Source organism: Oryctolagus cuniculus, chromosome 4 (genome assembly GCF_964237555.1).
Source record: "Oryctolagus cuniculus chromosome 4, mOryCun1.1, whole genome shotgun sequence".
NCBI lineage: Eukaryota > Metazoa > Chordata > Mammalia > Lagomorpha > Leporidae > Oryctolagus > Oryctolagus cuniculus.
In genome coordinates, this window is record NC_091435.1 from 168,437,029 (window position 1) to 168,450,348 (window position 13,320).

The 13,320-nt window shown below is 55.9% G+C and overlaps 1 protein-coding gene across 3 annotated transcripts in view; it reads right to left on the minus strand.

Annotated features, from left to right (window-relative positions):
• Positions 1 to 263: 263 nt before the first annotated feature.
• OSBPL10 (oxysterol binding protein like 10) overlaps positions 264 to 13,320 on the minus strand; it is a 300,684-nt gene continuing 287,627 nt past the window's right edge. For all 3 annotated transcript variants that reach the window (XM_051858914.2, XM_008266099.4, XM_002716244.5), the window contains 4 exons: positions 8,530 to 8,716; positions 6,975 to 7,157; positions 3,333 to 3,486; positions 264 to 1,517 (listed from right to left, as the gene is read on the minus strand). In XM_051858914.2, coding sequence (XP_051714874.2) covers positions 1,473 to 1,517; positions 3,333 to 3,486; positions 6,975 to 7,157; positions 8,530 to 8,716 — 569 coding nt within the window. In that variant the 3' untranslated portion in view covers positions 264 to 1,472. The remainder of the gene's footprint in view (positions 1,518 to 3,332; positions 3,487 to 6,974; positions 7,158 to 8,529; positions 8,717 to 13,320) is intronic.

Here is a 13,320-nt window from a genome sequence, read left to right on the forward strand (position 1 = left end):
GGCATTTGGGGAGCAAACCGGTGAAAGGAAGATCTCGATCTCTCTCCCTGCCTTTCAGATACGCACTTGCAAACACACCCTACATAATGCTTATCCGTTGGATTTTTTCTATGTGTTGGCATTAAATAAGAAACTGTGTTGAAATGGACATGGTTGCTATTCATATCAATAACTGGAAACATCTACCCAAGAAAACAAGTTATTCAGAGCCACCGATTTATGAGAACTTTGGAATCCCAGAAAACACAATGCAGACACACAGGTAAGTATAATATTTAATCGAAATATATTTGTCTAATATCTACAAAGTGTGAACAATTGGTCTTAAGAAATCAGACAAAAGGCACAAAATTAGTATTACTACAGAGAAGCGTTCATGCTATTGGATTTTATAAATATCATTGGAGTGGTACAGTAAAAAATAAATTAAGCACTGAGCAAAAATCAAGTCATTTTTCCCCTTGATTTTTATCTTGGTCATGTCTTTGATCTCAAAGTCAAGACTGCAGACTACAATTCAACTGAAACCATGGAGCACATGTATGTAGGTTTTATGTATGTTATGTATGTTCTCATCACAGTGGCTTTTTTTTTTTTTTTTGTGGAGTTTGGATCAAACCAGAGAGATGCACTTAGAAACAAAATTTGCAGGAAGTTATTTTGTCGTTCCCCAAACTACATATAAGTTAGGGGTGGTGGTTGTGCGTGTCTGTATGTGCTTGTGTGTATTTAACTTCTAAAGCCCTTTTTTTCATCATGAAAGTAGTGACGTCTCCTTATGATTGTGTTTTTCTGTAAATGGAACAGCTTCTGAAAAATATATGACCAGTGCTTTGAGACACTGTCCCAGAGACACGTTGTGGGGCCTGGCTCAGCTCCCAAGGGGTTCAGGTACGAACCCTGAACAGTTCCTGCCACCCCCCTCCAGCAGTAACCGTCCTGATTGAGAATGGACAGACAAGATGCTAAGGCAGAGAGAGAGGTCAGAATCACAACAATAATTTTGACTTGATCGCCTCTCACCCTTTTACCAGGAATGAGCCACCTTCTACCACGTGGACATCAGCTGGACTGTGCCACTCCAGAACAACTTGGTAAGTGCAAAACGTTTTTGGCAAAGTGAAAAATAGAAAAATTCAAACTTCATTGATAAAAAGCTTATGGTGACCCACTTAAACCCTGGTGAGTGCAGTATTTACATGTGTCATAGCACTCAGCAGGTGCATCATCCTGTGTGTGTGTGTGTGTGTGTGTGTGGACACAGTATGTCCACACACATGCCCCGATGGCTCTTGAGATCCGATGTCCCAGCGGAGTCTGCCGGTGCAGTTTTCACAGTAGATAACCTCCGTTACCATTTCTCGAATGCTAGCAAGAGTTTTCAGCAAGTGCCCACGGAACCGTGATACTGCACCACTTTTAATTCCTCCCCGAAACAGGGCTGTTTGAGAAAGCTCTGCACCTCTTCCTGGTCAGTGTGCCTTCCAGAGGGGACTGAGGTACACCCAGCCGTCGCCCTGTAGGAGGAGGAAGGAGACATTACACGGAGCCCTCTCCGCGGGATGTGCAGAGGCCCAGGAGTGGACGCCGAGGGTGGCCGCCAGCCTGGGGGGTGCCCTGTCCCCGACACCCCAGCACCCAGGCCAGGCTGCTGCTCCTGCTGCCCCTTCTCAGCCTGTTGCTTCTGACATCCCCGCGGATCTTCCTTTCTTGGTCTTTCAGGAGGAAACCAAGACCCAAAATGACCAAAAATTCAAGCAGGCTCTGTGGGCTTACATCAAGGAAGACGGCTTGGCAAAAAACCAAAAATAACGACAAGAACAACGAAGCACTCTGAGATGGACGAGGGCAAGAGGGTGATTGGATGAGTGGCCAGGGAGGAAAGCTGAGGGTTTGCACACGCAAAATACGCCCAGACACTGACAGCCCCCTGCCCGCAGGGCAAGGCCCACCAAAGCCTTGCTCCAGGAGGCAGCGGTCACCGGGAAACCGGCACACATGACCACCACTGCTTGTCAAACGCCACGTGAGAAAAAGCCGAGACTTGGATTGGGAAATCCAGCGTGGTGCTCAACTAGAAGGGCGTATCCCCGCGGTGACGGCTCTGGTGGAAGGCAGACCGTGAGTGGTGGGCACAGGTCCCCAAGTCTCCTCCACAGTGGCTCTAAAGGAAACCCAGTGGATGGAGAGGAACTGTCCCTGGAAGCCAGGCAAATCAGCCGTCTCAGAGAGACCAGAACCACAGAGCAGGATGCTTCAAGGGGTTTCCTCTCCTGGGTCCCCAACTCCATGACCCGGAAAGCCACAGTGTCCCCAAGCCGCCTTCCGGTACGAGCCAGAATGCAACCTTGAAGTCTCGGTCCGCAGCCCTGGGTTCCTGATTGTGGGGAGGAGTGGCGACAGCTCCCCGCCCCTGGCCCGAGTCCACCTCCAGCTGCTCCCGACGTGGCCTGAATCCACCCCACAGCCTGTGTCTGCACAGAACAAGACAGACCCACAGACACACCTCGACGGCTCCTGGGTGTTTAACACCCTGAACACTGTGCAAGTATCAGACTTCTGACTCCTCCTCAAGAACGAGACGGCCAAGTCCATGGCCGCCGGGAGGTGAGCAGCATCGCCCTCTTCAGAGGTGGACTCCTGCCTTCCCCCCTCTGGCTGGGGGCTCCTCAGGGCCTGGGCTAAAAACTGTGGCTCCCACGCTCTCGTAACTGCCCACTCTTCTTCCCAGTTACTCCATGAACTTCCTCCCTAGCACGAGGGCCTCAGCTAGGCGTGCAGCGGGCGGCCACGTGGATGTGATTTCTGCCTCGCCATGCCACTTTCCTGGGTGCCAGCAGCAGCATGTTAGGCACAAGACATATGCAGGTGTGTCCACCCTGCCAAGGAAGGCAAAGCCATGCACGGCAGCTGTCAATCACCCTGGCAGGTGTGGAGGTGGGCTCTGAGGCACTTCAGGCCAATCAGTGCTACTGATACAGCCGTCGGGATGACGACTAACTTTCTTTTAAAAACCAAAACAGTACCCAGGCCTGCAACCCATTCCCTTCCCTCCCTGCAGGCTGGCAGTCGGTGGAGAGAGGGGAAGTGTCAGTTGCACAGTTCAGCCCTTGAGATAGTGTGAGGCCTCCAGACATCATCGCGAACACATTAGCAGAAAAACTACCCTACAGCCAGCCTGGCCCCGGGCTGCAGCCCCCAGCCCGCCCCAGGGCCTCCGCTGCCCGCCTGTCCCCATTCATTCAGCTGCCTGGCTAGCAGGAACGCCCATCTGCCCTCCCGCCCAGACACGCCCGCAAGAGCAGGGACCCAGGGCCGGGGGACAGGGTTACCTCCTGGATAAAATACTTGGGTCGCCACGGCGCGCGCAGGTTCTCTCTCTTCCGCTCCTCCACCCGCTGTTTCTCCTCCAGGTGCCGCTTCTGCTCCGTGGCTGCATCGATGTCCCCCAGCCGCAGGTATCGGGTCACCTCCCGCCAGAGGTTCCTGGGAACACACGGAGGAGAGGCACCCATCAGGTGGGGCCGGCTGGCTGGGAGCAGCCAGAGCCGGGAAGCAGCACCCAGGCGAGGCCTCTCCAGGGACGGCTCTCCGGGACCAGGAGCTGCACCCTGGGATCCGTTTGAGGACCAATCTGGAAATGGGAGTGGTCAGCGTACAGATGCTGTATTACCGTCATCTGCGATGTGACCTTAAGCGACCGGCCCAACACCGCCAAGCAGGTAAGCGGCGAACAACACCTGCTTCCCCAGCAGGCAGCCAGGGACCAGTGGGTGCACACGCCCTCCGCCTCTGCACAGACAGCTGCTTCCCGCCGCGTGCGTTCGTTCATCATGCAGGGCAGCCTGCAGGAATCCCAGAATCCCTGCCCGGCTGGGAGGAGGCGCCGCGTGCGCCCCCTCGGGCGAGTGACAAACACAAGGGTGGCTGCAGGCTGCCCTGCCCCAGGGCCCACCATGATCCCGCTGTAAGGATATACAGAGCACGCAAGGCTCTGGCCCCCACTGTCTCACAAGAGAAGCTTCTAGAACCGAGCTATAAGGCCCTTTGTGCTGTGCCCTGACGGCTCACATGAGGGGCTGGCCAGCACCGCGAAGGGAGGTGAGGGCAGGAAACGCAAGGAGTGGGGCTGGGCACAAAGTACCAGCCCAAGACAGAGGCCCAAGTTTCGAGGACACAGAATCTCAAGGACTGGAGAGGAGGGTGGTGGGAGCAGAACCGGCCCACGGATGAAGTTTTCCCCCAGCCGGGCACAGGGTCCCCAACCAAAGCAAAAGGAGGCCCGGGGAGCCCTCTCAGGGGAGGGGTCAGCCAGGCAAAGTGTTGGGGAGGAGCTGCAGCAGGGCGGCCGGCCCTGCCTCTTAGCTGTGAGGGGAGAAGGATCCTGGTCTAGACCGGACCTCGCTCAGACCAAGCTCAAAGAGCACATTTTGCAGGCATGGCCAGACGAGAGGATAACTTGGCTCTGCCGCCTTCCAAGAGGGCTCACTGGGGCCTGGGGGCCTGGCCAGGGCTAGGCACCACCACGAGGGAACAGGCAACAGGTCTCCCATGGACACACCTGCCACACTGATGCCCACCCCACCTCCCAGCTCTGCCTTTGCAGACAAGGCCCTGGAGACCTGCTGGGGAGAACAGGAGCCCTTGCGGCAGCTGCCGCACTTCTAAAGGGAGCAAGGGTTTGGGCTCCATTCCTCCATAGCTCAGGGAAAGTCCACATCACTGGACAGAAAGTGGCGCAGGGAAAGTCCTGATGCGGAGCAGCTACTCGGCTCGATATGGTGGAGAGGACAACCAGCAGGCAATCAGGTTCGTTCCCAGCAACCAGGCAGGCCAGGAGGGGGCCCCCAGGGCTCCTCCTTCGGGGAATGCCCCCTGGGAGGCAGAGCGGGCAGGCGGACCCGTATCTCTGCCTTGTTCTGCTCCTGTTGCCCTCCAGGCTGGGCTGGAACGATGACTGATGAGTCTGTGCTGTCCAGGTGGACACAGGGAAGGGTGCCTTTGCTACACCAGAACCAACAGATCTGAAGAAAGAGGGCACTAAGCCTACCACAAAGCCAGGGTTTGGGCTCCTTGTGTTAGGTTCAGCCTTAGTAGACTCTCTGCATGTCACGCGGCCCTGCTATGACACGCCTTCCCCCAGCACGCCTTCCTCCGGGCCACAGGCTTCCCCCGTCACAGCCGACCCGGCCCCAGAACCGGCTGTAATCTCACCTTAGCCCAGTGATGGCTTCGGTGCAGGCGCTCCCCTGCCAACCTGTGTGGGAACCGTAATTTCTCAGCGCAGCAGCAGCATGGGGAGCTGGGGCCTGGTGGGAGGTGTCTGAGTCGTGGGGTGGAGCCCCCTCTTGCCAGACATCCTCAAGGGAGGGGGCGAACGGCTGGAGCAGGCTGTGACAAAGCAAGGGCGCCCCACTGCACGCCCACTTTCTGCCATGTGTGGAAGCAGCACAAGGCCCTCACCAGAATCCAACATAATGCTGGCTCTTAAACTTCCCGGCTTGGGGCCAGTGCTGCGCCATAGCAGGTAAAGCCGCCGTCTGCGGTGCCGGCATCCCACATGGGCGCTGGTCCAAGTCCCGGCTGCTCCACTTCCCATCCAGCTCTCTGCTATGGCCTGGGGAAGCAGTAGAGGATGGCCCAAGTCCTTGGGCCCCTGCACCTGCATGGGAGACCCGGAAGAAGCTCCTGGCTCCTGGCTTCGGATCGGCGCAGCACCGGCCGTAGCGGCTACTTGGGGGGTGGACCAGCGGATGGAAGATTTCTCCCTCATGTGCGTGCATTCTCTCTCTCTGCCTCTCCTCTCTGTGTAACTCTGACTTTCAAATAAATAAATCTTTAAAAAAAACTTTATTTACAAAATCAGCCACAGACTGAAATGGACCCATGGACTATACTTTGCTAATATCCTAGATTTAAAATTAAAATGGCATATACCCAGAAGATCCTGCTTGTACCTGTGTAAGTATCATTTTAAGTGGCTGTATTATATTTATCCCACAGAGTGGCTATAGTAATAGAGTAATACTCCATCATTTAACTATTTCAAACACAGGTGGCTTCTCTTTCTTCTATTGTTTTTTTTTTTTTTTTTAAGTTTTCTTTCAATCTGTTCTGAATCTCAGAATTCTCCCCTAGAGTCCCGGAAGTAGAATACAAGATATAGCGGAATTCACGAGTTTAAAGCTACCGATCCATGCACACACTGTGGCTGGAAGCGCAGGGTACAGACTGGCCACTTCCCCACTTCTTTGCCATCATTATTAAAAGATCAGGTGCTGGCAATCTGGTAAGAAGAAAAACAGAATCTCAGGGCATGGCTGCAGAGTTCTGTGATGACCAGCAATTCTCTGCACTTAACTTTGCAGTCAGCAACGTATCAGTTGAGTTGACAAGTGTTTTCAGGATAGCTTAAAAATTCACTGCAGGGCAGGTGTTGTGGCACAGTGAATTGAGCCACCATTTGTGAAGCCCGCATCCCATAGCACAGCCCAGTTCAAGCCCCAGCTGCTCCACTTCCAATCCAGCTCCCTGCTAATGCACCCGGGAAAGCAGTAGCCATCATCTACTCAAGTGCTTGGGCCCCTGCCATCCATGTGGTAGACCTGATGGAGTTCCTGGCTCCTGGCTTTGGCCTCGCCCAGCCCTGACTGTTGTAGCCAAGTAGGGAGTGAACCAGCAGGTGCAAGATCTCTATCTCATTTCTCTATCACACTGCATTTCAAATAAACAATTTTTTTAACTAAAAGGCTTCTGTAGACTATCTTCACACCCCACCCCATAAATACAGAATGACTTAACTGAAGTTGAAGCAACTGACACCGTAGTGACACACGGCAGAAAGCCCTAAAGCTGCCAGAGGACCATGACCCGCTGCCATCTCCATTGGCTGAGCTTTCAGCCGTGCCCCCTGCGTGTCTCTCTCAAGTGCAGCTTTACGCCCACCCAGCCGGAGAGGGGCCGTGGGGCCTCACCTGGACTCCATGGGCCCCTGCTTCTCGAGAGGCCGGATCCTCTTGGGGTACACCGGCAAGGTGGCCGTGTCGATGACTCTGGTTTCTCCGTTGCTGTAGGTGAACTCCAGGGAGCCGTTCCATTCCCCGTGGGCTTTACAGACAATGGTGTTGGTCGGGTTGTGCTTCACTTCTGCCGTGACCCTGAAGCAAGGAGCGAGCTACGTGAACACGCTTTGCAAGCTATGAAAAGCCACACTCCCACGCACAGGTGCTCCCGTGTGGGTGGGCTCAGCAGAAGGGGCTGGTGTTTTGGTTTTGGGTGTTTTTTTGTTTTGTTTTGTTTTTGTTTTTGTTTTTGTTTTTGCAGTTCATTCAAAGACTAGCTCTTAAAATAGTATCTACCATCCTCGAACAGAAAAAAAAGGTGGTGTTGGGGAAATCTGAATAATTTGTAGATGAGCTAATAGTAAGCAGCAGTGTTTGTTTCTTAGCTTTGATACACACACAGTGGTTATAGAAAAGGTTATCGCTGGTGTGGACATTGAGCGATTCAGTGAAAACAAAACAGGACACACTCTCTCTTCCCCACGACGGCATCTAACAGCGCTACAGCTTAACTGTACCCAGCGTGGGAGGAGAGCCGCCCAGTCCTTCCCCGAGGCCAGTTCTGCGTGTGGGTTCACCTCGGCTGCTCTCTGCCGGCTCAGCCCGGCAGCCACGCCTCCCCTCAATGAAGCCAGGGCAGAACCAAGACCGCTGGTCTCACCAGCACCCTCCCTCTCACTGTGGCAGCTCGGAGGGCCGCCCTCCACCCTCGCTCTGAAAGGGCCTTGTGGAGATCCGTGGCCTCTCGCTTGCTTGGTGTTTGGGAACCCCAGGTCTCCCCACTCCCTCTCCACCTGGACCCTGTCTGCACAAGCAGGGCCCTGCTTTGTCTCAAGGCCCAGCTCAGGCTGAATAAAGAGTTTTCCAGAAAGGCTTGGAAGCCTTCTCCCTGGGCCTGGAGAGGGTCACAGTTCCGAGGTGGGGCAGCAGGTGTGAGGGGTGCACACGACCGAAGGGTACGTGGTAGCGGTGTGCTAGGAACCACTGTGGAATGGCTGTCTCTGGCGAAAGGGGAGATCCTAACTTTAACATCTGCCCACCTCTGTGGCTGACGCCACCACCAACACGGGTGGCATCCCTGGGCATGGAGCTGGGGAGAAATACACACCATCCGCTCTCGTAGCCAGTGCTGCCTCCAGCCACCTGCGCGAGCCAGGGCCGCAATCTGACGGCCTTGTGGGGCAATGCTTTCCAGGAGAACAGCCCAAGGTGGCAGCTCGCCTTCCCAGCAGATCTGCTCTGATGGGGGGCTCGTTTGCTTGAACAGCTGGAGCCACCGAAATACTTGGTGCTCCTCCACACAGCAAACTTCTCCTATTTCATAGACGTGGTCCCAAGTAGGGAAAAGACCGTGTCTCTGTATCTCAGTTTGCAACTTATCCTATTGCTGGAAGCCAGCTTTCTATCGCAGCAAGGAAACCCAGGGCCCCGGACGAGACGGAGCCAGGGGCTGGGGGCCATCTCCTACCTGTGGACCTTGCCCCCGTAGAACGGCTTCGTGTGGAAGATCACTGTCGCCGAGTACCCGGTCTTGGCACAGCTGATGCTGACTTTTCCTCCCAGCTCCACCCAGGGAATGGTGAGGATGGACCGGGCGTAGGCACTCGGCAGGGTGAACACGTACTCCTCGCCGTGCTCCAGCAGCCGCAGCACGCCTCGGGGGAGAGAGGAGGGAGTGAGACACAGACCCAGGAGCACGAGACGTGACGGCCACCCGCCAGAGCGCCACAACTCCTGCCCTGCAGCGGGCAGCCGCGGGGCCAGCCGTGCTCTGCTGGGTGCCAGGCGCCGTGGGAGGAACCTGGAACACACCTGGGGAACAGGAAGGGGGCAGAGCCATCTTCTGCCCCCAGGGAGCAGACCAAAAAGGTGGACTTGAATTAGTCTCCAAATGAACAGCCGATTGTCACTGTGCTACAGGTGGGAGGGAGGCGTGCCCAAGGCCTGGAAGGGGAAGTCTCCCCAAGGAAAGAGGACTTGAGCTAGCAAAGAGCCGAGACGCGGAAGAGGAGAAGCGAGAGTATGCCAGGCAGCACGGAGGGCAAACGCGAAGGCCCTGCAGTGGGAAAGAGCCTGGTGATCAGGAAGACCCGCCTATGGGGAGGCAGACAGACCCCTGCAAAGCCAGTTCCATGGTCCCCGTGGCGTCAGACAGGGCAGGCTGTACACCTACTGTCAGAACCCCCAGGAGACACCTGCCCAGAACAGGAGGGGGCTCTCTCCAACCACCAGCCCCCGGATCACGGCTGCCTCCATCTCGGACCCAGAGGTCAGGCTGGGCGGGATCTTAACCTTCCCGAAACAATGCAGAATCGGACACGCGTGCCTGTTTTTCTAGAGGAAACAGTCACCGTTGTCACCCCGTGCTCAAAGACTGACTTGGCTACCCTGAATGCAGAACCTCGCGGGGCTGCTGTCTGGTTGGTATGCAGAGAACCGGTTCCACAGCTCCCTGAGAAGGCACCTGCTCAGAGAACACCCACACAGCTCTGCTCCAGTCATCCCGGGCCTCACCATGATCGAGGGCTGTGAGCCTCAGGACGGGCAGTTCTGCCCTCCGTCCTCACACAGGTGACCAGAGCAAGGTAGCTGGCAACCTCGCCCGCCCTGAGGGTTCTGCTAGACAGGCAGGAGACTGCGGTCAGCAGATCCCACCGGTCAGCAGGTTCTGGCTGGCAGGCTTCCCAGAGAGAAAGAATCTTCCATCTGTTGGTTCACTCCCCTAATGCCCACAACAGCCAGGGCTGGCCAGGCCAACGTCACCAGCCAAGAATTCCATCCAGGTCTCCCACGTGGTGGCAGGGGCCAAGTACTTAGCCATCACCTGCTGCTCCTCAGTGTGGCCATTTGCAGGAAACCGATCAGAAGCAGAGGAGCCAGGAGGCAAACCAGGCACCCCAACATGGAACGTGGGTGTGCCAGTCAGAGACCTCACTGCTGTGCCAATGCCTGCCCCAGCACGTAAATTAGTAACATGGAAATGAGATCTAAGAAAACTGAAGCTGTTGGCTGGCGCTGTGGCTCACTAGGCTAATCCTCCACCTAGCGGCGCCGGCTAGCGGGTTCTAGTCCCGGTCGGGGCGCCGGATTCTGTCCCGGTTGCCCCTCTTCCAGGCCAGCTCTCTGCTGTGGCCAGGGAGTGCAGTGGAGGATGGCCCAAGTGCTTGGGCCCTGCACCCCATGGGAGACCAGGAGAAGCACCTGGCTCCTGCCTTTGGATCAGCGCGGTGCACCGGCCGCAGCGCACCAGCCGCGGCGGCCATTGGAGGGTGAACCAACGGCAAAAGGAAGACCTTTCTCTCTGTCTCTCTCACTGTCCACTCTGCCTGTCCAAAAAAAAAAAAAAATTCAGCCTTAACATGACTAAAAGACCGTATTAAAATCAGACTTACACACAAATGGAATCACAGATGAAGACCCTCAAGCTGGGAGGATCCCGTTGGAAGCCCAGCAAATGTAACTACCAGTCCACAGAGGCCGAGTGCCAGGGCTGCAGGGCTGACACCTGCGAGACGGTCCCGCGCCCGATTCAGCCGAGGAACACAGTGCTGCACGAGGGCCTCTCTGGATACAGTCCTCCTGCAAAGGTGGCCTTGTGACACGGTGGGTTAAGCTGCCACCCGTGGTGCCGGCATCCCATACGAGTCTCTGCTGCTCCATTCCCCATCCAGCGTCCTGCCAATGTACCTGGGGAGACGGCTGAAGGTGGCCCAAGTGCTCGCATGGGAGACCTGGACGGAGGTCCTGACTTCCGGCTTTGCCTGGCCCAGACTGGCCATTGCAGTCACTTGGGGAGTGAACCAGTGGATGGAAGGCCAATCTCTCTCTCTCTCTCTCTCTCTCTCTCTGTAACTCTGCCTTTCAAATAAATAAAATCTTAAAAAAAAAAAAAAAAGACAAAGAACCATACAGGGCCACCCTGTCACCTGCAGAGGCCGCAGCCCTGAGCAGTCTGTCACTCCTCTCGCCAGGACTAACTGCCCTTCCCCCCACACGAGTCACAGGCTCTGCCACCGGCTGGGTGTTGATCCTGGTGTTTTGGGGCCATGGTGGCAAGGGCCTCAGCTTTCCCCAGTGGGGACTGCAAGGGGATTGGCAGAGCCCTCCGCTTTCCCTGGGCATAAGCTGAAGACCGAGTGAGCAGTGCCTCGGTGGAGGTCTGTGGGGCTCAGCTGAGCGAGCTGGGGGTACAGTGAAGCACCGTGCAATGGTGTCATGGTCAGACAGACCGCAGCCGAGAGCAACAACTTAAGAGATAAGCCCTGTGTGATGCGGGCCCCAGAATAGGCAGGCAGTCGGGGAAATGAGCTACAAGATTTTTCTCATTATTTCTGCCCTGGACTGTAACTCCACTGCCCGGCGTGCCAATCTAGCAAGCCCACTTTCCCATGATGCACCTGCATCTCTTCCGGGACCTGGAAGGAGAACACCATGGTGGGCTCCATATGCGGATGCTGCAAAGCTCCCAGGAAACCTCACGTACACTAAACCCCGCCCAAGCTGCTCCCTGTTCACATATTCAGTGAGGCCACCCCACCCCCCCACCCCATAAAGGGGACTGCTGATTTGACGGTGCCCTTCTCGCCCACTCCCTGCCCGTGAGCGGCTCTCACCCTCACGCACCCACACCCACTCAAAAGGAGCTTCGGTACAGGCACTAGACCCTTCTGCGTCAACACCGGGGGTTCTGACAACAAGACCGGGCATTCCAGGGCCCACACTGATGTCCAGCAGGGCCCTCCAGAGTCTCTCTGGAGAAGCTTCTGTCTGTACTCTGCACTGGACAGAGGAGCTCTGCGTAGAATTTTCCAGCAAGCAGAGAAAAGGCAGGGCAGCAAACCCCAGTTCTGCTCAGAGACAGCTCCACCTGCAGGCCCCGGGAGGCTGGGAGGCAGCTTCCGAGCCCCGGCACAGAGCATGCCTGGTGCGTGCCCAGTGAGTGAACTGCTGTGGACCCCATCCACTGCCTGCAGGGAGCGAGGGAGCTAAGGCCCTGGCCACCGGAGGCCTCCAGCACCCAGACGCAGACACCCCATGACTGCCAACGGCTGATGTCCGGGACTGAGTGGGGGCAGTGGGGCTCAAAGGACCTCCTCGGGTGGGACGGGCATGTGGGTGCCCAGGTCTAGTCCTGATTCCACCTCCGATCCAGCTTCCAGGAAGGCGGCAGGTCAGGGCTCAAGTACTTGGTTCCTTGCCACCCACATGGGTGGGAGACCCAGATGCTATTCCTGGCTCCTGGCTCCGGCTGGCCCAGCCCTGGCTGTTCTAGGCACTGGAGGAGAGAAGCAGCCGATAGCAGCTCTCTTTCCATTCTCTGTCTTTCAAATAAAAGATGAAAATAAATCAAAGGATATTTTCTTCAAAAAAGGACTTTGTCGGAGGAGGTTCCCAGATGGTGGAGAAGGGAAGGAGCTTACTGCTCTGGTCTAGGAGAGGATAGCTTAAAAAAAGTGGAGAGAGTGCAGTCTCAGGGAAGAGTTAGAGAGAAAATGGCAGAGCGAACTCCATGCAAATTAGAGGGACACAGTGGACCTACGTGGAGGGCGTGGACACCCACAGCTCAGGACCCAGCAGACAAGAGCCTACACACCAGCGTGGGGGGTGAGGTGAGAGCAGACCACAGCAGCCCAAGCTGCTAGCAATACAGCTGCAGGAGGAGCCCTGTGGGGTACAGTATACCTACCAACTAGAGGGGAGGAAAAAAAAAGGAGGGGCACATTTCTCTCTGCCTGATCACCTTACAATGCTGTCCTGTAACAAGTTGATACAGTGGGTGCCATTTTGGACAATGTAACAGCTGCACCAGCTCATGTCTGCACCTAGTGGAGACTCCTGACTCATGGGGAGAACTAACAGGGGGATGGGTGCTCATGACTGTGGGAGGCTTGTGTGCTGGGACTGTGAAAACACTGAGGCTGTGTGGGAGGACTCCCTGTGTGGCTGGGACACTGGGCAGCCACTGTGGGGCACTCCACACTCTCAGGGCACCCTGGTTACCTGGTGCGGGACACGGCCCGGGAATCTGAACTTACACTGATGACTGCACAGATCCTTTGTGGGGTTCTTGGGACAGAGCAGACAAATATTACACTCACTGGGGCTAGCACGCAGGCATTGGTCTCCTTAGAGAAGAAAAACTCAGCTGATCATAATAAATCTCCTTTCTGATAAAACACAAAAAAGAGATTTACCATACCAAACCTGGGTGTGTCACCACAGACACGCCCTTCAGCCTGGAGCACTGAACAGAGCTCCC